We start from the raw sequence: 23,200 nt of genomic DNA, 5'->3' as shown, positions 1-23,200 counted from the left end.
TCACACGGCGTCGAAAAGGTTAAACCTGGAGTTAGCATGGTTAACAGTACAATTTGACACTAGGTTAACGGTTTAACCGGTTTATCTCAGGTTAATGGGATGGTGCAAGGTTTAACCGGTTAATCCCAGGTTAGTGGGATGGTACAATTTGACACTATGTTAACAGTTGAACCGGTTAACCCTAACCGGTTCAACGGTTAACCTAGTGTCAAATTGTACTGGTAACCATCGTATCTCCAGGTTTAACCGGATAACCCCGGGTTAGTGAATGGTGCAAGTGGTACACAAGTTGTGTCTTTTCGCAATAACAGGTAGGGGTCAAAATAAAACTCAAATAACTTAACAAAATCATGTATTCTTAACTACTTTAAGTATAAATAAAGAATATTTCGAGTACTTTACAGAACCTATCCATTTATTGAGACTTTGATCACGTTTCTTTTACATTTAACCCTTTACAAATAGTTTGATTCAACCTTTAAAATAGCTGTTTTATCCTCTAGCCGCCCATACGTCAAACCTTGCCAAGCAAAATGAAATTTTATTTTTCACCTCAGCAGCTCGAACAAGGGTACTTTGCTTCTTAAAAACAGTGAGCAAAATGCGATTTTGCTCACTGAGTGAGACAAAATGACATTCAAGTGACCTTTATAGTCAAATGTCATTTCAACATGCGGGGTCTAATACAAGTTCGATATACTTGGGTTCTAATATCTCTGTCCCTCTAGGTATGTTCTCACTGCTTAGGGTGAAAAATTTTGTGTACTACACGAGATCAAAGTTATTTACATCTCGTTCGCTTTTGAATCCCTTACTACGCTCAAGATTCTAAATTAGATTCACTCGCTACGCTCGTGAATCTATTATAGCATCTTTCGCTTGCACGGGACTCAAAATAAGCACTCGAAGAAATATCAAACTTTGATCTCTTGTTGTACAAATAACTATTGTCAACACAAAGTTCAAATTAGAATGGAACAGGAGACCTTTTTATAGGTCTCTGGGCGGCTAGAGATCTTAGCCTCGATTTAGTTGATCATGTCATGCAAAAATGGACTTAATATAAATGCCCCCAAGATTGAATATAGCCTAGAAAATTCGGAATTATCTAGTTAGCCTTTTTGAAGTACTCCTTGCTTTCCTTAGGGCTCGGTTTGATTGTGTCAGAGTTTGTTTCCGGGTTCCAATTGGCTGGGCACACTGAAAAACGAATTTAAACTGCCGTGAGTAATACAGTAATACATATTCGCTAATTAAAGCGCTGGTGGCCTAGCGGTGAGAGCGTGCGACTTGCAATCTGGAGGTCGCGGGTTCAAACCCCGGCTCGTACCAATGAGTTTTTCGGAACTTATGTACGAAATATCATTTGATATTTACCAGTCGCTTTTCGGTGAAGGAAAACATCGTGAGGAAACCGGACTAATCCCAATAAGGCCTAGTTTACTGGGTTGGAAGGTCAGATGGCAGTCGCTTTCGTAAAAATTAGTGCCTACGTCAAATCATGGGATTCGTTGTCAAGCGGACCCCATGCAGGCTCTCATGAGCCGTGGCGAAATGCCGGGATAACGCGAGGAAGAAGAAGAAGACATATTCGCTAATTGCTTGCTTAAGGGGTCCACAGATTACCAGTTCGCCGGACCAAAGAGAATTTGAAATAGAGGCCGATTGTCACAGCCATCTTTCGACAGAAGATTAAAACTGTTAGAACGCCATTTGACTTTGATCCTTATTCTTTCACTGATATGTGTTAAGACACCCCCTCATGTCATGTCATGTCATGGATGTGTTAAGCTCCTGATGACACTCCTCGGTACGGAGTGAAACATGTCGAGCGTTTTTCGACTTAAAATACGTGAGTGACCCGTTCTTAATATATTTATGTAATATGTCTGTGTCTCACGGAAGTTTTGTTATTAAGATATGTGTTAATTTGTTAAATATTAATATTAACGCCATCTACTCGACACTAGGCCAAAGTTATGGTGCAATCTTTTCGAGCGATGGCGCCATAACCTTCAGCCTATTCTCGAATATATCCGTGTTTATTGGAGAACTGGAAAGCTTTCACTAGTCGCAGTTTCGTCGACGGAGCGTCCGACTAAGTTATTGATGGATATATGACGGATACCGTTCCTATCGACCAAGAACAGTACTCGATATAACGTACCTTCACCGTGTTTATCTGAGAACTGGAAGGCCTTCACTAGCCGCAGTGTTTCCTCTGAGCGACCGACTATTGATGTAATTGATGGACGTATGACGGATACCGTTCCTGTCGATCACGAACAGTACTCGTTATAACGTACCTTCTCCGTGTTTGTCAGAGAACTGGAAGGCTTTCACCAGCCGCAGTTTCCTTTGAGCGACCGACTATAAAGTAATTGATGGACATGTGACGGAGGATACCGTTCCTGTCGATCACGAACAGTACTCGTTATAACGTACCTTCGCCGTGTTTATCCGAGAACTGGAAGGCCTTCACTAGCCGTAGTGTTTCGTCGACGGAGCGACCGACTGGCAAGTCGTTGATGGACATGTGACGGAGGATACCGTTCCTGTCGATCACGAAGAGGCCTGGAAATGACAAAGGACTCTACTTAGTTTCCAGTATTCATTGAAAATAATAATAATTTGAGCCTATTATACTTCACACTGCTGGGCACAGGCCTCTCATGCGCGAGAGGGCTTGGCCTATAGCCCCCACGCTAGCCCACTGCGCATTGGGGGCTACACGATAGGTTTCAAAAACAATGACTCGGCACTCCCCTCTTAAGAGCGCTCTTACAAGAAAAGTCGAAATAATGCAAAATTGATGATACTAGTCGACGAAATTCAGGACTTTGTGCTCATTATTAGAAACAATGAGTACTTGTTCCAGTAAAAGCGTCTTCTTATCTTTTTAAATATCGTTGTAAATATTCGAAAAAGGACTTATTAAATTAGTAATGAATTTTTTTCTGATGGTCGTTTCCGAAAAACCCCGTGAAGCACTGAACGGCAAGCTCTTATTTGGAAATGTTGAGAAGTTTACTCTGCTAAACCTGGCTATTTTGTATTACTAATACCCTGTACTTTAGGCATATCAAACGATATTTTTCCTACATACCTTTGAGAAAGAGAAAATCAAAGTAAAACGAACTCAATTTTCTCTCCGAAACAAGTGTCAATTCCTACAAAAATCTACTTAATATCGAAGTCATTTTCATACTCAAACAATCTGCAACGTTTGCTTATACTGTTGGTATACATTAGTGTTTATGAAATTCTACTATAATTTTTTGGCAATTTTTTGAAAACTACTCTATATTACCGATGACGCGCGCTGCGCCAGCTCAGTGCCGCGGCAAAGCTTGTAGAGGTAGGACGTGTGTCGGTCCGCTCCGCACATTTTCAACGGCGACGACGAGATTTTTTATCATTGTGTGCGGCGGGCGCCGTGTAAAACGCTATACTGTGTGCGTGTAAACCGCAACGAGAGACTTTGATCCTAGCACTGTTTTTATAGTATTATAATTTATAATGGTACTGTTTAATAAACTACCGGACAGGATTAAAAATATATGAAACGACCTGACATTCTATATGTATTAATTTTGACTCAAGATAGTACTCAGGGTCTGATGATGGAGCCGGAAAGTGGTCACCAGTACCAATCAACCATGCAACTAAACCACTTCGTGTTTAGGCTCGTTTTATTCGTCTCAACAAGATCTTTGATACAAGATAGTACTCAGGGTCTGATGATGGAGCCGGAAGGTGGTCACCGGTACCAATCAACCATGCAACTAAACCACTTCGTGTTTGGGCTCGTTTGATTCGGCTCAACAAGATCTTTGACTTAAGATAGTACTCAGGGTCTGATGATGGAGCCGGAAGGTGGTCACCAGTACTAATCAACCATGCAACTAAACCACTTCGTGTTTAGGCTCGTTTTATCCGTCTCAACAAGATCTTTGACACAAGATAGTACTCAAGGTCTGATGATGGAGCCGGAAGGTGGTCACCGGTACCAATCAACCATGCAACTAAACCACTTCGTGTTTGGGCTCGTTTGATTCGGCTCAACAAGATCTTTGACTTAAGATAGTACTCAGGGTCTGATGATGGAGCCGGAAGGTGGTCACCAGTACCAATCAACCATGCAACTAAACCACTTCATGTTTAGGCTCGTTTTATTCGTCTCAACAAGATCTTTGACTTAAGATAGTATTCAGGGTCTGATGATGCAGCCGGAAGGTGGTCACCAGTACCAATCAACCACGCAACTAAACCACTTCGTGTTTAGGCTCGTTTTATTCGTCTCAACAAGATCTTTGACACAAGATAGTACTCAAGGTCTGATGATGGAGCCGGAAGGTGGTCACCAGTACCAATCAACCATGCAACTAAACCACTTCGTGTTTAGGCTCGTTTTATTTGTCTCAACAAGATCATTGACACAAGATAGTACACAGGGTCTGATGATGGAGCCGGAAGGTGGTCACCGGTACCAATCAACCATGCAACTAAACCACTTCGTGTTTGGGCTCGTTTGATTCGGCTCAACAAGATCTTTGACTTGAGATAGTACTCAGGGTCTGATGATGCAGCCGGAAGGTGGTCACCGGTACCAATCAACCATGCAACTAAACTACTTCGTGTTTGGGCTCGTTTGATTCGTCTCAACAAGATCTTTGACACAAGATAGTACTCAAGGTCTGATGATGAAGCCGGAAGGTGGTCACCGGTACCAATCAACCATGCAACTAAACCACTTCGTGTTTAGGCTCGTTTTATTTGTCTCAACAAGATCTTTGACACAAGATAGTACTCAGGGTCTGATGATGGAGCCGGAAGGTGGTCACCAGTACCAATCAACCATGCAACTAAACCACTTCATGTTTAGGCTCGTTTTATTCGTCTCAACAAGATCTTTGACACAAGATAGTACTCAAGGTCTGATGATGGAGCCGGAAGGTGGTCACCGGTACCTATCAACCATGCAATTAAATCACTTCGTGTTTAGGCTCGTTTTATTCGTCTCAACAAGATCTTTGACACAAGATAGTACTCAAGGTCTGATGATGGAGCCGGATGGTGGTCACCGGTACCAATCAACCATGCAACTAAACCACTTCGTGTTTGGGCTCGTTTTATTTGTCTCAACAAGATCTTTGACACAAGATAGTACTCAGGGTCTGATGATGGAGCCGGAAGGTGGTCACCGGTACCAATCAACCATGCAACTAAACTACTTCGTGTTTGGGCTCGTTTGATTCGTCTCAACAAGATCTTTGACACAAGATAGTACTCAAGGTCTCATGATGGAGCCGGAAGGTGGTCACCGGTACCAATCAACCATGCAACTAAACCACTTCATGTTTAGGCTCGTTTTATTCGTCTCAACAAGATCTTTGACACAAGATAGTACTCAAGGTCTGATGATGGAGCCGGAAGGTGGTCACCGGTACCTATCAACCATGCAATTAAATCACTTCGTGTTTAGGCACGGTTTATTCATCTCAATAAGATCTTTGATCACCTTTGACCACCTTCCAGCTCCATCATCAGACTCTGAGTATCACCTAGTGTCAAAGATCTTTTTGAGACGAATCAAACGAGCCTAAACACGATGTGGTTTAGTAGCATGGTTGATTGGTAATGGTGACCACCTTTCAGCTCCATCATCAGACCCTGAGTACTACCTTGTGTCAAAGATCTTGTTGCGACAAATCAAACGAGCCCAAACACGAAGTGGTTCAGTTACATGGTAGACTGGTACCCGTGGCCACCTTCGAGCTCCATCATCAGACCCTGAGTACTACCTTGTGTCAAAGATCTTGTTAAGATGAATAAACCGTGCCTAAACACGAAGTGATTTAATTGCATGGTTGATTGGTACCGGTGACCACATTCCGGCTCCATCATCAGACCTTGAGTACTATCTTGTGTCAAAGATCTTGTTGAGACGAATCAAACGAGCCCAAACACGAAGTGGTTTAGTTGCATGGTTGATTGGTACCGGTGACCACCTTCCGGCTCCATCATCAGACCCTGAGTACTATCTTGTGTCAAAGATCTTGTTGAGACGAATAAAACGAGCCTAAACACGAAGTGGTTTAGTTGCATGGTTGATTGGTACCGGTGATCACCTTCCAGCTCCATCATCAGAGTCTGAGTATCACCTAGAGTCAAAGATCTTGTTGAGACGAATCAAACGAGCCTAAACACGATGTGGTTTAGTTGCATGGTTGATTGCCCATACAACCATTTCCAGTCGCCGTTACGACGCGGTGTAGACACATCTTGTGTCGACACCGTCTGTTTCGGTCACAATTCCAGTCGCAGAGTCGTCGCCGTGTCGACACAGTTACCAGAAATGGGGAAGGGTCGACACATGACACAAAGTGACATAAAGTGTGGTCGCCGTGCCCACACATTGTTACTAGTTTGCGACTACTTTATGCCAAAATCATTCGTTCATTCGTTCATTTTGTTCCTGTCAAATGGAAACTGTCAGATGGAAAAATAGTTAAATAAAAATAAGTGACATTAATACGCCATCTCTAAAACGGATTACAAGACGTATAGGTGAACCAGGATCTATTGAGGGTGCGCCATGTTACGGAAATTTGTTGGTACTAATTTCTAGCAATGGCAACAATTTTAATAATAGACAACATCTACCCTGTATGATAGTTGTCAATATTGACAATGTAAACATTGATTTGTCTAGTTTCGTGTGAATTATTATTAGACTGCAATAATCATGCCGAAAGTTTTAGATTTTACAGAGAAAAAAGTTGTAAATAGTGTATATAGTCATTTATTGGAAAAAGAAACGTGCGGGAGAGAAATTTCTTCCATTAGAAAACATAACGAAATTAGCATCTGAATTGACGGGTAAGTTTCAAACTCATGGACAAATGTCACTATAGTCAGGTCGTCACGATTTGGTTGATGTCTTGTAATAATTTGATTTGTGTATTAGGTGTATCGCATGCATCGGTATCACGGATTGCTAGCAAAGGGCGTAAGGGCGGAATTAAACGACCAAACCTAAAAAAAAGAAAACAAAAAAAGTAAATAGATTTGGATGATTTTGATTTATGTGTCATACGTCGCGTCGTAAAATTCACATATAATGTTGAGAACGAGTCAAATTCCTTGATGACTGAAGAATATTTAAACCCCGATTTCAACTATGCTGAATAGAACATATTTGGTACGTTAAATAATTTTATTTGTAAAATTATCTATATAAATTCTTACTTATAACTCTTGCGTTACTTATTGACTTTACGCTATTCATTTTATCTAAATCGAGTCAGCCATTTAAGCGTAAAAACCGAAGAAATATCCAAACATCAAACTTCGCACTTATTAAAGTTGTCGGAATAAAACAAAAACCATCTGCCAATTTCCATTGTCCCCACTATACAAATTGTTGCTATATAAAATTCAAAACGAGCGCCCTCTTGACAACACTCCCAAAATTCTGGTTTACCTATAATTATATATTGTTTGCATTTATATTACAATAGGACTTAAATTATTATGGGGAATTAAACTGCTCGAGTGATTTGATAAACTAAGTGTAATATAATCAACGCGCCACCACATTGTTTTAGTTTAGCCGGAAATGAAATTGTTTACTTCTCAGTGCTTGTGTTCATAAATATATTATTTGATGCATTTTTAGTACTTCGATGCGTATACTATACTTAGATAACAGAAATAACGCTTTACATACTACGAAACTTGTTAATTATGATGTATAAATATGGTTTAAGGCTGAGAAATATTGCAGTCACAAAGTAGTCGCAAATGTTTCGACTTTGTGTCGACTCTGTGTAGACACATGACACGCGCTGTCAAAAGTAATAACAAAGTTACTCGATTTGCAAAATGGCTCCTTGTGTTCATTTGTTTTCAGATATTCTCAAAGTGTAAAAATGACGTGGTCAGAGATGGGACTTAATAGATTAACTGTTTATTCGACTAAGGCCCACTTGCACCGTCCCACTAACCCTGGGTTAAGCGGTTAAACCGTTAACCCAGTATCAAATTGTACTGGTAACCATGGTAACTCCAGGTTTAACCAGTTAACCCCGGGTTAGTGGAATGGTGCAAGTGGCGCTAATTAATGGAATAAAAAAAGTTAATCCTCAAATTTTAATCACGATTAGGTTAGTCGACCTAACATAGATTGAATTTGAATGAATCTGAACATTAATCGAATAAATTATCGATTAAATCTCGGTTGGAAGTTGACAGGGGGCCATTTTTGTACGTAAAAATAATAGAAATGTCTTGCATGCAGATGGTAGCCAAACACTTTGTCATAAAAGTCGAGATGGGTGTCGATTTATAGGTTTTAGGGAGTGCCGATTTCGAAAATGATGACCATTAATTTTGGAATCCAAAATGGCGGCCATGCACTGTGTCATAAAAGTCGTCATGGATGTCGTTTTATACGTTTTAGGGGGCCCCAATTTTGAAAATGATGACCATTTTGGAATCCAAAATGGCGGCCATGCACTATGCCATAAAAGTCGTCATGGGTGTCGTTTTATAGGTTTTAGGAGGCGCAGATTTCAAAAATGATGACCATTTTGGATTCCAAGATGGCGGCCATGCGCTATGTCATAAAAGTCGTCATGGATGTCGTTTTATAGGTTTTAGGGGGCCCCGATTTAGAAAATGATGACCATTTTGAAATCCAAAATGGCGGCCATGCACTATGTCATAAAAGTCGTCATGGGTGTCGTTTTATAGGTTTTAAGGGGCGCAGATTTCGAAAACGATGACCATTTTGGATTCTAAAGATGGCGGCCATGCACTATGTCATAAAAGTCGTCATGGATGTCGTTTTATAGGTTTTAGGGGGCCCCGCTTTCGAAAATGATGACCATTTTGGAATCCAGAATGGCGGCCATGCACTATGTCATAAAAGTCGTCATGGGTGTCGTTTTATAGGTTTTGGGGGGCGGAGATTTCGAAAATGATAACCATTTTCGATTCCAAAATGGCGGGCATGCACTATGTCATAAAAGTCGTCATGGATGTCGTTTTATGGGTTTTAGGGGGCCCCGATTTAGAAAATGATGACCATTTTGAAATCCAAAATCGCGGCCATGCACTATGTCATAAAAGTCGTCATGGGTGTCGTTTTATAGGTTTTGGGGGGCGCAGATTTCAAAAACGATAACCATTTTCGATTCCAAAATGGCGGCCATGCACTATGTCATAAAAGTCGTCATGGATGTCGTTTTATAGGTTTTGGGGGGCGCAGATTTACAAAATGATGACCATTTTGGATTCCAAAATGGTGGCCATGCACTATGTCATAAAAGTCGTCATGGGTGTCGTTTTATAGGTTTTAGGGGGCGCAGATTTCGAAAACAATGACCATTTTGGATTCCAAGATGGCGGCCATGCACTATGTCATAAAAGTCGTCATGGATGTCGTTTTATAGGTTTTAGGGGACGCAGATTTCGAAAATGATGGCCATTTTGGAATCCAAAATGGCGGCCATGCACTATGTCATAAAAGTTGTCATGGGTGTCGTTTTATAGGTTTTAGGGGGCCCTGATTTCGAAAATGATGACCATTTTGGAATCCAAAATGGCGGCCATGCACTATGTTAAAAGTAGTGCTCCTGGTCGTGACCGTGTTTCGTGTACCCGTAGCCGAATCTCCGTTGCCGTGTTACTCGGCAACGGAGATCCGCTCCGTTTGCTCCGTGTGATTCGGCTACGTGTAATTAAGATACGTAGCTACGTGTACACGGAGATACGCATCTTATTTATACGTAGATCGGATCCAGTCGTGACCGTGACGTTTCGTGTAGATTTTATGCGTGTCATTAAGACCCCCGAATGTAATACAAGGGGCGAGTTTTTAATTTCAGTTTCCATACTTTTGCATTTTAAATAAAGTTTTAAGAGTGATCAAAAATAATAAGATGCAAATATTATGTTGGAGGCAAAAATAATAGACCAGTACAAATTGTAAAATATGTATATTAAAAGAATTCGCGTATAAACATATATATAACACATAATCAACATATAATAACATATAAAAAATATGTTGACATAAAAAAAATCACTTAACTTCACAAACAATAGGAACACATGGTACTTAACAGGTAAAACCCAAAGCTACTTGAAGGTAATCATTATCAATGGCCCGCAAACTATTGTTTGTTATCTTTATCTACACGTGCAACTATTTCTTAGTGTTTTCACCGACGAAAGACGGTTGTCCAGCCAGTAATAATATTTATGAATAACAAAGTATATTATTATTTCACTTAAAATACTTTTAAATTGTTGCATTGGTCTACCTGTAGCATTTCTTACTAGGGAGTAAATATTAATTAGAGATATTAATATATTTATTTGGATGGATTTTCATATTCATCGACATCGACAAGTAGGTACCTACCTAGTACCTACCCGAGGTGCGATTTTTGATTCTCATCGGGTGGCTTATTTCGTACTAAATAGTCATCGGCTGCATACAAAAAAAGGCACCGGTGAGATTCAAAAATCACACCAATCCCACCTCTGGTTTTTTTTGTACAAACTCATAATGGCTGGTTATCACTATCAGAAAACAGAATAATACCAATATGTATATACTTAAAAAAAAACATCTGGAATCAAATCAATGCAAAGACCACGAGTATAACACATAATGCGAAGGGTCCGTTCGACACAAGCTCTCTTTCAACAACCGAGCGGAGCGGAGCCGAAGCCGAGCGGAGCCGAAGCCGAGATTCGCGGGAACGTAGCCGAATCCAGAAACGGATACGTATCTTTGACGTGACCGTGTAGTACGGGATCTTAGCACCGCCGGTGCTAAGGTTACGTAGCTAATACGGTTCCGCGTGTAACACGTATATCACAAGCCCTAGTTAAAAGTCGACATGGATGTCGTTTTGTTGGTCATGGTCATCATTTTCGAAATCTGCTCTTCCTAACACCTATAAATCAACATCTATGACGGCTTATATGACAAAGTGCACGGCAGACATCTTGGAATCCAAAATGGTCATCATTTTCGAATTCTGCACTCCCTAAAACCTATAAAACGATATCCATGACGACTTTTATGACAAAGTGCACGGCACACATCTTGGATTCCAAACTGGTCATCATTTTCGAAATCGGCACTTCCTAAAACCTATAAAACGATATTCATGACGACTTTTATGACAAAATACGTAGCCGCCATCTTGGATTATAAAATGATCATCGTTTTCGAATTCTGCACTCCCTAAAACCTATAAATCGACATCCGTGACGACGCAAGTTATCTTTATTTTCAGATCTAATTAATTGCTACAGAATACAAAGGACAAAAAAAGAAGCGAGGAGGTAATGAAACAAGCAAAAATACAGATGATTCCTCGACGCAATGGGATGCTTCTTAAATTGTGTCCACATATTACTCTCACAAGTTCCGTGACATTTCGACCTTGTAATTTTTTAAGTAAATGTTTTTGTTTATCTGTGAGGATCTCACTAGAATAATATAATCAAGGTATGTTTATATTTGATGATTGAAATAGTAACGCAAAAAAAAAATTATATCTGTGTCTTATATTCCTGCCGAAGACTTTTATTATTCCTTTTCCTTCTACACAAGTTTGGTCAAGTAATAAGAATTTAGGGCTCTCAATTTTATTTTGACTTCTACAACATTAAAGCTACGAGGCCATGTTTGGTATCGTTTTCGTATAAATTCGCAGTACCAAATTTAGTTATGGTATCACATTGACACCATTCCAAAGTAAAAACATATACTTTCTTTTAAACTCCTCTTCACGCTTAAACTGCTGAACAGTTTTAATTTAAATTTAGTACACATATATATTGAGTCCCGAGACAGGAAATAATAAGTTATCTCAAAAATCATCCTTTAAAGGTGTGAAATGAGGTGTAGGGGGGAATTCAGAATTGACTTCTTGAAGTTAATACTGTTTAAGTTTAGGTTTGAAGTCATGTTTTTTTTATCATTTTTAACTAAATCAAAGATGTAGACCATCCCAAATTTAATATAAATCAGTTCAGCGGTTATTGATTTCCCGTACAAATTTCCACGCCACTTTTCACACCTTCAAAAGATGATTTTGGTTATAAGATCTATCCTATGTCCTGTTCCGGGACGCAAACTATTTCTATACGAAATTTCAACGAAATCGATTCAGCGGTTAAGCGTCAAGAGGAGTTTAAAATAAACCGGCCAAGTGCGAGTCGGACTCGCGTATTAAGGGTTCCGTACATTAAGTCCGACTCGCGCTTGACTGCACATTTCTAATAGGTTTTCCTGTCATCTATAGGTAAAGAACTATTTTGTGTATTCAGACAGACAGACATACAGACACACGAGTGATCCTATAAGGATTCCGTTTTTTGCTTTTGAGGTACGGAACCCTAAAAAGATATTTTTTTATTTTGTGGAATGGTGTCAATGTGATACCTTAAATGGATTCAGCAACCCAGATTTATACGAAAACGATACCATACATGGCCTTGCACCTTCACTGATGTAGATATATCAAGATAAAATTGAGAGCCCTAAATAAACTTTCAAGAGCGGATATCTCAAAAACTATTCAACATATCGAAAAAATTGACTGAATAAACTTGTAACAAATTAAATTAACTTGCATTTTGTATAAGTGGCCATGTCGCTAAGATGCATAGTTTCCGAGATATAATCGAAAAACCGGAAAATGGGACCTTCAAAGCCCCCTCTCTTCCCCCGCTCAAGGGCTACGGCCGGGGACTTTTGATATGTTCACCTCCTAACTTGTCCAAACCAAGTTACAGAGTCAAAAATTGTGTTCCGAGCATTTCCCTCTACAACTTTTTGGAGCATTCGTTGGCTGACCTAAGTAGCTTATTGCATTTCTTTAAAAACTTTTCTGTAAAAGGTTGACGGGTGTTGGGTGTTTATATGGTTTTGGTCGATTATTATCATTTGCATCGCCCATGATGACTTACTAGAATTACTTACGAGCACACGAGACACTAATAGTAGTTTGACAAACCTTGGTTTTCAAGAGGTATTTTATATTGACATTTGCTGTCACAAATTTGCTGTCAGATTTAGTCGCAAACCGCACGCAAAGTGCACACAAATGTGTCAACACCTTGTTACGGAAAAGTGTACACACGGCGACGACACTTTGTTTCGAAACAATTCTAGACACATTGTGTGGACTCTGTTACGACACATCTGACATTTAGTTACCACTTTGATGATTCTGCGACTGGAATGGTTATATGGGTGGTAATGGTGACCACCTTCCAGCTCCATCATCAGACCCTGAGTACTGTCTTGTGTCAAAGATCTTGTTAAGACGAATCAAACGAGCCCAAACACGAAGTTGTTTAGTTACATGATAGACTGGTACCCGTGGCCACCTTCCAGCTCCATCATCAGACCCTGTGTATCTTCAGTGTCAAAGATCTTATTGAGACGAATCAAACGAGCCTAATCATGTTACTACATGGTTGATTGGTATCCGTGACCACCTTAATCATCACCATTATCATCAGATCTGAGGATCTGATGATAATGATGATGATTAAGGTGGTGTTCATACCAGTTCGTTTTTAAACCCTCGTTGATACAAACTTTACAACCTATAGGTACCAAATGCAATGACGAAACATGTAAATAAGCGAGTACCTATAATTTCTTTCGAGTAATATACCTTCATAAGTACGAGTATGGGGCTATTCATAAATTACGTCGTTTCAAATGGAAGGAGGGGGGGGGGGGTCTGGACATCGGATGATGGTAGCATGACGTAGGAGGAAACAGAGTCATCCGAAGCATGATTTTTGGATGATTTGAGGGGTGGGGCCCCGGTCAAAAATCGTCAAAAATAGATGACGTAATTTATGAACAGCCCCTATGTACATTTGCACTGCATTTAATATTTTCGTACTTACCAAATAACAGTTTTAGGACTTTAAAAGTTAAGTATAGTTAGTGTTGTTATGGTTGATTTCAATATGCTTCGCGAAGGATCAAGAATGTTTAATCCATCATTGTAGTGCGAGTGTGGTAGAAGGGATCGGAATACTGAGCTCGCACGGCCTGCCGCAGCGCGTAAAATACCTAAACTCGCTCAACCCCGAAATGTAATAGCGCTCTTAAGGGATTTTGTTTTTAGGAATTGCGGGTGAAAAATTTTGTATTGACATCTAATATACGTGTGCCAATGGCTAACCTGTACATGTATTTGCGGTTTTTCTATGAAATTGGGGTCGTACGGCTGCCGCTAATATTTTGAACCTCAAAAAAAATATTCAGATTTAATTCTATTGACCCATATGAGGTTGACAAATCGTACTTTGACTGGAAAATAATTAAATTCTATTTTAATATCTCAGATACGAACATTGTAGTTTGTTTGACGTTTGACTTCTCTTTGCTTTTGTACAATCACCACACGGGATTTTTTATTATTTTTTTATTTAATTATTTATTATACTAGAAGTTACAACTTTATTGTTACATACAATGCTCCACAAAACTACATTTAGTTTGACTGTGGAGTCTCAGTATACTATAATACTATACTTAATTAAATTTAAAAATTAGAATAGGTTTACATTCGTAGTTGAAATAGGTAGGTATATCATGAATACACTATAGGGTAAGACATCCCCTATAGAGTATTCAGGAGATACCTTTTTAGACTGATTTTAAATCTATTTATTTTGGGCTCTTTTACTATATCCGTGGGCAAAGTGTTCAGTAAATAGGGTAAACGTTTCTTTAGTGTCCTATCGCCATAATAATTATACACCCTAGGTACTTCATATTTGCCCGCTATGCCATTTAGGGTTCTTGCTAAATTGGAAATTCTATAGCGTAAGTAATGAACAACCAATTTAGCTAGGACTCTAAATTGCATGGTACTAAAATAGTTATTTAATCTGACGAAGAGTGGCTTACCACGCAGCGCGAAACCGTCGTCCAAGAGGACGTCATAGTCCTGAGAAATCTTCTTCTTGTAGTCGGCCAGAAGAGGAATGTCTAGCTTTCCCAAACCGCCATCCTGAAATATCAAAAGAAAAAAAAAATTGAGTCGAAACTCGCAAATTGAACGTATACATGTAATATATATAGGAAATTAATCGTTATAACTGCTAGATCATGATGATAAAAACAGAATCACGAAATATATAGGGAATTTTGAGAAATACTGCAATAAAAACTTGAACATGACAATCAAAACTTTTATATAAGTACAAAAGAAAATAGTCAGTCTGATTCCTATCCAAAATCATAAGCTTGTATGGGACTAAAAAAATATTTCCAGCTAGAAAAGCCACAAATCGAGGAAAACTTTTTCCATACAATTTGTATTAATAATAATAATAATAAAATCATTTATTTCAGGCAAAGCCCATAAAAGTGTTAGTATCTGTACAAAGCAAGACTTAAGACTATTGTTAATAAAATACAGAGTCACAAAACACACACACAACCGGATGAGCATAAATTCATTAAAACAGTCAACAAAATACATGTAAAAATAAAATTAAATAATTGAATTGCGAATTACAGAAATAAATTAAATTAAAAGCATTAAAATAATAACAATAGAAGTTAAAAAATCGATCGACAATAAAAAGAATTAAATAAAAATTAAATTAAAAAAGGTTAAATAGTCATTATAATAAAAAAATGTCATCAATTAAAATAAAAAAATTACCAATTATAATTTACGAATGTCAAATGAAGGCCGATCCATCTTTTAAGCATGGGTGAATCCCACCTGTCGGCAAACACCCTTAGAAGGCTGCTGGGGCTCCCCCGCATCCTTTCTAACAATGAGGCGCAGCGCTTCCTCATGATCGCATGAAAGCCGTCAATCCCCGCCTCCGTAAACATGCCCGAAGCACTGCACCTCGGATGAAGCCCCAGCAACGCCCTAAGTGCATTATTATATTGCACCCGGAGTGCGCTGTACGTTCTCTGCGTATAATTGACCCAGAGATTGCAAGTGTAAAAGCACTGGCAGTATGCCCTAAATAGTGTTAGTTTTACTTTTCTAGTACAGCTTGCAAATCTCCGAGCCAACATATTGCAGCGAACAGACAGCGCCCTCCGCTCCCTCTCTATGTCCATATTGTCAGAGAGGTCTTCAGTGACCCAGTGGCCCAGATACTTAAAATGCTTAACCCGGTTTAAATGGGTGCCACACAGAGCAATTGGTGGCACAACCTCGTACGTCTTAGCACCAGCCTTGAAGATTAGGAATTCACTCTTCTTAGCATTGTATCTGAGCCCATGGTCCACTGCATACCTCTCACAGACACCGAGCAAGTTTTGCAATGCGCCGAGAGATGGCGTGAGCAGCACCATGTCGTCTGCATAGCTGATGTTGTTAATACAAACTCCATCAACCGAACAACCGACGTTGGTGCCGCTCAACTCCTCTATCAAACCATTGATGTACAGGTTGAAAAGCCGGGGAGACGTAAGCCCCCCCTGTCTCACCCCGCACTCCAACCTGTACTCCTCCGAAAGAACACCCGCCCATCTCACACAGTTTCTCTGGTTATGGTACCAATATTTAAGAAGAGAGGTTACCTCTGTCGGCATCCCTGCTACTTCCTCAACCTTGTTCCATAGGACCTTATACGAGACGAGGTCGAAGGCCTTAGATAAGTCCAGGAAACATGCAAAGACTGGCGTTTTTCTAGAGGTATAATACTGGACGGTCCGCTTGAGACAGAGGATAGCACTCTCAGTTGAGAGGCCAGGCCTGAAGCCGAATTGGGCATCATGTAGACTTAGGTGCTTGTCCAACTGCTGATCAAGCAGAGCGTCCAGTATTTTAGCAATAATGTTAGCCAGGGAGATGGGTCTGTAATTATTAACGTCAGATGGATCTCCGGTTTTGTTTTTGACTATCGGGACAACTACTGTGTACATTAACTCATCCGGTAGGTAACTATGGCTAATACACAGACTATAGAACACAGCCAACACCCTCGGCAGATGACTTCCCGCATGCTTAAGGTGCTCTACACTTAAGCCGTCACAACCAGGGGATTTTCCTCTTACCATATTTCTAATCACAGAGGACACATCATTGGCAGAGAATTTAACGGAAATCCCCTCGTTTTGACTTCTCCTTAAGAACGCAGGGTTAGTAGGCCCAAGAGGCGACTCCATTTTAAAATTATGTTTGAAGGCGTTGGCTATGTCATACGGATCATGAAGGCCCCCGACACTCACAGGTTGGCTCGGTTTAGGATTTAAATTATTTGTTGCTTTCCAAAATTTACTAAAATCTTTTTTTGTATGATGTTCCGCAATTATGTCTAATTTAATTTGTTGTGCATTTTCTTGACAAAATTTTAATTTTGATTTAAAGTGTCGGCGAGATGAACACATACTGTTATATATAGGTCCCCCAGTAGGTTTCCCACACGCAATCCAGTACAGAAAACAATCCCTAGCCTTCCTGTGAGCCTCCGACACATGCCTGTTCCAACCCGTTACATAATTGCGTTTCCTACGTTTGGGTTCTATATAGCTAATCCTGGCACCCGTGCTCAATACGTTCACAATATCATTATACATATTTTTTAAAAGCAACTTATGGTCTTCACAATTACAAAAGGAATTGGCACAAGTATTTAATTCAGGCGGAAAATCAATTTTCTTAAGTTCTAAATTACAGTATTCATAGTATTTTTCGATTTGTAAATTATCTCTTTCCCCCCATTTAATCTTATTTAAACCCGTACCAATACTGGGCCTCGGTAACGATGGCTCAATGCGCCCAAGGTCACACTCCATTACCAGCGGAAAATGGTCTGACCAGTAACTATTACGTAACACGGACACCCTAGCGACCGATTGTCTAGCAGCCTCAGTGACCACGCAATGGTCCAGCCAGCGCCTACAACCGTGCGCGTCACTGATAAAAGTAAACGAGTCCTTAGGCAGGAAATCGAGATCCACACACGACCATTTCTGATCTACGCAAAACTCCAAAAGTTCACTTGCAAATAACTCACCCGGGTGTGCGTTAAAGTCACCAAGGATAAATACCGACTCAACGTTACTGTTCTCAACAATAGCAGCCACTTCACTTAAGCACTCCGTAAATTCGACCAAGTTGTCCACTGAGTTAGTTGGCATGTATATGGAGAACACTAATATTGTGCGCCCATTGTTTGTTATCCTTATCGCTGACAAACGCACACTATTACACGATATTACCGCTACGCACGGGAACACTGCTTTCCTCCACAGAATAGCCACCCCACCGTGCGGTCTACCCCTGACTACTCCATTCGAAGTCTCGATAGCTGACGTACCAGTAAACAAAAACTCACTGTTAATAGTTCCAAGGAATGCCAAATCGTGATTAAATAACCACGTCTCCTGTAGGGCTATAATATCAGCCTCTTTACACAAGCTCCTTACACACTCGATAGACCTTTTGACATTCTTGCAATTAAAACTAATTAAATTAATATTTCCGTTCGGCATTCTCTTTAGTGTGATTAAGTTTGCCAATACTCGTGAAACTCGTAGTAGGTCTCGGCCCTTGGTGAATTTTTATATATTGACGAAAAGCGACTCCACTCGGCCATAGATCTTCATTCATAAAAACAGCTAATTTTTCCTCGGGAATAAAGAACTTAAACGCCGCATAGCCTTTATTTTGTTTTGTTATGATTTTGTATGGCACGATATTTACTCCTGTTTTTTTAAGTACAAAATCGCATACATCGCTTTCCGTTGCTCCTTCGTCCACATTATATATATAAAACGGAACCTTAACCTTAGCTGCCTTAAACCTGTCGCTCGTACCTGGGTTCGCCTTTCCCCTATTACCAATAAATTGATTCCTTAAACGATACCTTTGCGACTTAACATACTCGTCATTAATCGGAGCTTGCTTCCAAATACCGCCTTTAACAACATCTGCCATTGTCCTTGACCGTGAGTTGCATTCATGCACTTCGCTTATCTCGCTATTTATTGCACCTGCTCCGTCGTTGTCGTCTAGCCGTCCCGGCACGTGTAAGCGCGCCTCAATATGCGCAGGAGTTGGTTCCGAACTGTTCGAAACCGCGGTGGAGGCCTCCACGCGACTTTGTTCCCGGCGCTTATCGTCCATCGTGTATGCAGCTGAGACGGCGCTATCGCTACCTTGCGCTTGAGCGTGAGAGACAGGTAAGTGCATCGTGTTGGTGTGCCGTTCCGATTCCGACCGATTAGCGTTCGTTGGCCCTAGTGCCGGTGCACGCTCAGGTGAGATAGTTTTATCTTGCGGCGGCGTGTACACGAGCGAGACGGGAGATCGAGTGTCCTTGTTTGCAGAACCGGTGCAGTCGTCCATTGACCTTTCCAACGGTGAAAGTTGGTGCGGTAGGCCCATAGGCCCACTGTTATTCATAAAACTATTCTGGAAAACGTATGCTCCTCTACGAATATTCACGTTTTTAAACTCAAAACCCGACTGTTCGGTAGGTAACGGTTGCTGTACAATGTCACTTCGTACCAATTTGATCTCGCTTTCTACCTTCTGCATTTGCTCCTCTGTAGCATAGTGTTCCTTAATGTAACGGACCTCTTGCTGCAATAAGAGTATATCTTTGAGCAGTTTAGTGCAGTCTACATGGTCGAAATAAACAGGAGGTAGTTTATGCAAGTCTTTTGCAACAAAAATCGGCAAACTGTCCAAACTCGCTTTCCTTAAAAGTTTCACTATATCTTCCATGTCTCTAGTTGCTTTCCCCTTGCTTTTTCTCACAACCAACCGGTCACTATTTGGCACAGCTTGAAACAACATAGTCTTCGCCTTGTCGATATCCTCGGTGCTAAAAGCCGACGTACAGATTTGAATTAAACTTTCGTCATTCATAACGTCAATTTTGTTCCTTACAAAAGTTAAGACCTCGTTAATTACAATGTTGCACTGATTACACTTTACAATACACGTATTCAGAGCCATGGCACGACTCGGGGGTTCAATGACCCTTCGCGCGTTGATGGTCAAACACGAGATAGCATGCACGACCTTACTCGGCTGCAGATCGGGCCGGACTGAATTATTAAAAGGTATTAAAATGCAAACTTTTATTTTTCCGATGCTTAATTAGGTACCTCAGAATGGCTGTATGGAAGGTGAATGGCTCAAGCAGCTGGTGCGATAGCAGAGAACGCTGGTTCGATTCCAGCCTTAAGCACTGGAGGCATTGGTGACTTTTACCTTTTACTTACAATATATTTCAGTTTTGGTCATATTCGTGTTTTCTAAAAAAAAACGCGAGTTAACCGTACCTTCCTAGGTGTATTGATCCAAGCAAGATGGCTGAACTCGGAGTCTGTCGACACTCCTAGAACCTGGCAGTCAATGTTGGCAAAGTCTTTCGAACGGTCGCTGAATGCGATCAGTTCCGTGGGGCAGACAAAGGTGCTGGAAATATATGAAAGAATATGAAATTGTGCCATTTTTAACCAAAAAGGTAGTTATTATTGGTTGTCAATAAGGTTCTATTTCCATAAATTTTCAATTTTAAATCAACATTATCAACAACCGATAATGTGGTACCTTTTAGTTGAAAGCATCACAATTAGTTTTAATTGCAGGAAGCATTTGGCACATCATTAAAACACTGTGGGATTAATTGTGACTGCAAATAATTAATGGTTTTAATATAATAATTATATTTGAATAATGAGTGTGATGATGAGTTAAGTTTAAAAAATCCTTTTAATATAAAGAAAAAGAAAGTTATTATTTTTTGTTATTATCAATTGTGTCGCTTAACATCAAACTCGGGTAAATCCATTCGACCCTCTCAGCAAATATCTACCCTATTACCTTTTCATAATACCAAAATCGCATAATCTGACATATGGATTTACCCGAGTTTGATGTTAAGCGACTCAATTATCATACATAAGTACAATTACATTTTTTACAGAGACAACTGAAAAGCAATCAATAATACACAGGAAAGGTATTGTTAATTGAGTTTATCAATATAGGAACTCACTATCTGTCATTTAATTGGGTCTCTATTGTTTCCCAAATAGTTTTAAGTCATAATGTATTGTTTGTCCGAATTTTCGTTAGTCATAATTGGTTTTTCTCAGAAACGCGTAACTTTTCAGGATTGCCATAAAACAAACCTAACCTAACCTAACATATCTATAGAATAACCTTACGAAAATCCTGAAAAGTTAACGGTTTCAGTTTTATGACTAACGATAATATGACAAACAATACATTATGACTTAAAACTTTATGGGAAACAAAGGGACCCCACTTACAAATCCAATGGGTAGAAGAGTAGTACAACATATTTCCCGCTAAAGTCGGCCAGCTTGAGGTTATTGAATTCTCCGTTGACTACAGCTGTTGCTGCAAAGTCTGGGGCGGGCTTCTGGACCTTCGGCGTAAAGGCAACACTGGCTGGAAAACAATTATATTGTAAATATAGTGACAAAGGGGATTATTCATAAAACTTAGTATGCCTCTGTTAAATTTGGTCATTCATTTGCCAGGTCCACACAGCCAACATACGCACAAATAAAATAAAAAGTAATAGTTAATACATACGAAATAAAATAAAAATAAAATAATATATATGAGGCAATCTCCTCGCACACAAAATGGCCAGTGTAGATGTCCCTTGGCCGAGGCGGTGCGCGCGAGGCAAGTCTACACCGGCCGTTTTGTGAGCGAGGAAATTGCCTCGTGCGTATGCTCGGTCATTCATTTGCCAGGTCCACACAGCCAACATACGCACAAATAAAATAAAAAGTAATAGTTAATACATACGAAATAAAATAAAAATAAAATAATATATATGAGGCAATCTCCTCGCACACAAAATGGCCAGTGTAGATGTCCCTTGGCCGAGGCGGTGCGCGCGAGGCAAGTCTACACCGGCCGTTTTGTGAGCGAGGAAATTGCCTCGTGCGTATGCTCGCTCTGTGTGGACCTGGCTATTAACAAACCACAATTTCATTGAAATGTCTAAGGATTTAAATTTATTTTTCTGTCAACAAAGTAGGTTACAACAATCCTAAGCTCATTGCAATGTTCTCACTCTTACACATTTAAAGGAGCAAATCTTGTATATTTATATATTTCGGGAATCCTGGAAACGGTTCTAAAGATTTCGATGATATTTGCTATATTGGGGTTTTCAAGAGTGGAAAATCTATCTAGGTCTTATCTCTGAGAAAACGCACGGTCTTGAGTTTTTATACGCTTTCCAAGCAAATCTAGGTCTCCCAGATATTACAAGCTTTTATTTAGTTTCACCTGTCCCGTTGTCATTCGGTAATCATATCTTGCAAGTTAAATTTGATCCACTTCCCGGTTTCCGATTGAGCTGAAATTTTGCATGCATGTATAATCGGATGACAATGCAATATTATAGTACCATCGAGCTGATCTGATGATGGAGACAGGAGGTGGCCATAGGAACTCTGTGATGAAACAACGCAACCTATTTGTGTTAGGGGTTTTGAGTACTGTCGTAAGAAAAGTACAGTAAGCGATAAAAGGTTGTACCAAAAATGAAATTTTTGGCAAAAACTTATTTACAATTTATAAGTATAGGTTATGCAACAAAATAACGACATATTTCCTAAAGTCACGTACTAGAATAATTTCAAGTACTTACTTGTGAAAAGGTTCACTTTCTTTACTGTAGAAAGTGCCGGTAAAAGCACCTAAAATCAGAGAAACAGGGATTATTATCATATTACGCCGCCCAGAAATGTATTCATATGATATTCAGCAATTTTATAAGTTTAAAGGTAATTTCGACATCTTACCCTTTTGCCGAACTGTTTGGCTAAGAAAGACATGATTTTATTGATCTCTTATGAATAAAATTACACTTTCCACACTGATTTCCGGCTTTTCTTTTGGAAAATTGCCAGTCAGTTTCACTTTTCACTTTAATGTGGTTTTGAATGACAGTGACAGTGACAGTAATGAGTAATGGCGTTTTAATGACATTGACTGTTTTTGGGTTGCAAGGTAGGCAAAATTAAAAACCGCTGATGGTTGCTTCTATACTCCGTTTTTTTTAGCATTAGAAAGAACTTCGCAGAAGTTCGCTTGTGGTTCTAAATCTGGCACTTTCAGCGGTAACAATTTGAAGGAAATTATATGTATTGACCAAGCTA

At 39.8% G+C, this 23,200-nt stretch overlaps 1 protein-coding gene across 1 annotated transcript; it reads right to left on the bottom strand.

The window, feature by feature from the left end:
* Positions 1-335: 335 nt before the first annotated feature.
* On the bottom strand, positions 336-22,986 carry LOC134675233 (peroxiredoxin-2-like). The gene is made up of 7 exons (XM_063533450.1): positions 22,844-22,986; positions 22,690-22,738; positions 21,326-21,467; positions 20,330-20,465; positions 14,969-15,071; positions 2,446-2,574; positions 336-1,200 (listed from the first exon to the last, which is right to left on the bottom strand). Exons 1-7 carry the CDS (start codon positions 22,874-22,876, stop codon positions 1,109-1,111), a joined length of 684 nt encoding a protein of 227 aa, XP_063389520.1. The 5' UTR covers positions 22,877-22,986; the 3' UTR covers positions 336-1,108.
* Between the last annotated feature and the right edge of the window lie 214 nt (positions 22,987-23,200).

The sequence above is a fragment of the Cydia fagiglandana genome, chromosome 21, assembly GCF_963556715.1.
Source record: "Cydia fagiglandana chromosome 21, ilCydFagi1.1, whole genome shotgun sequence".
NCBI classification, from domain to species: Eukaryota; Metazoa; Arthropoda; class Insecta; order Lepidoptera; family Tortricidae; genus Cydia; species Cydia fagiglandana.
Note: the sequence above shows the minus strand (reverse complement) of the source record. Positions and strands in the feature narration are given on the sequence as shown.

Coding starts and splice junctions, on each gene's coding strand:
- LOC134675233 (XM_063533450.1), bottom strand. CDS start 22,876: ATGTCTTTCTTAGCCAAACAGTTCGGCAAAAGG. Junction 15,072..20,329: donor GGATCAATACACCTAGGAAG/GTACGGTTAACT, acceptor TTGATATTTCAG/GATGGCGGTTTGGGAAAGCT. Junction 2,575..14,968: donor CGACGGTTTCGCGCTGCGTG/GTAAGCCACTCT, acceptor TGTCATTTCCAG/GCCTCTTCGTGATCGACAGG.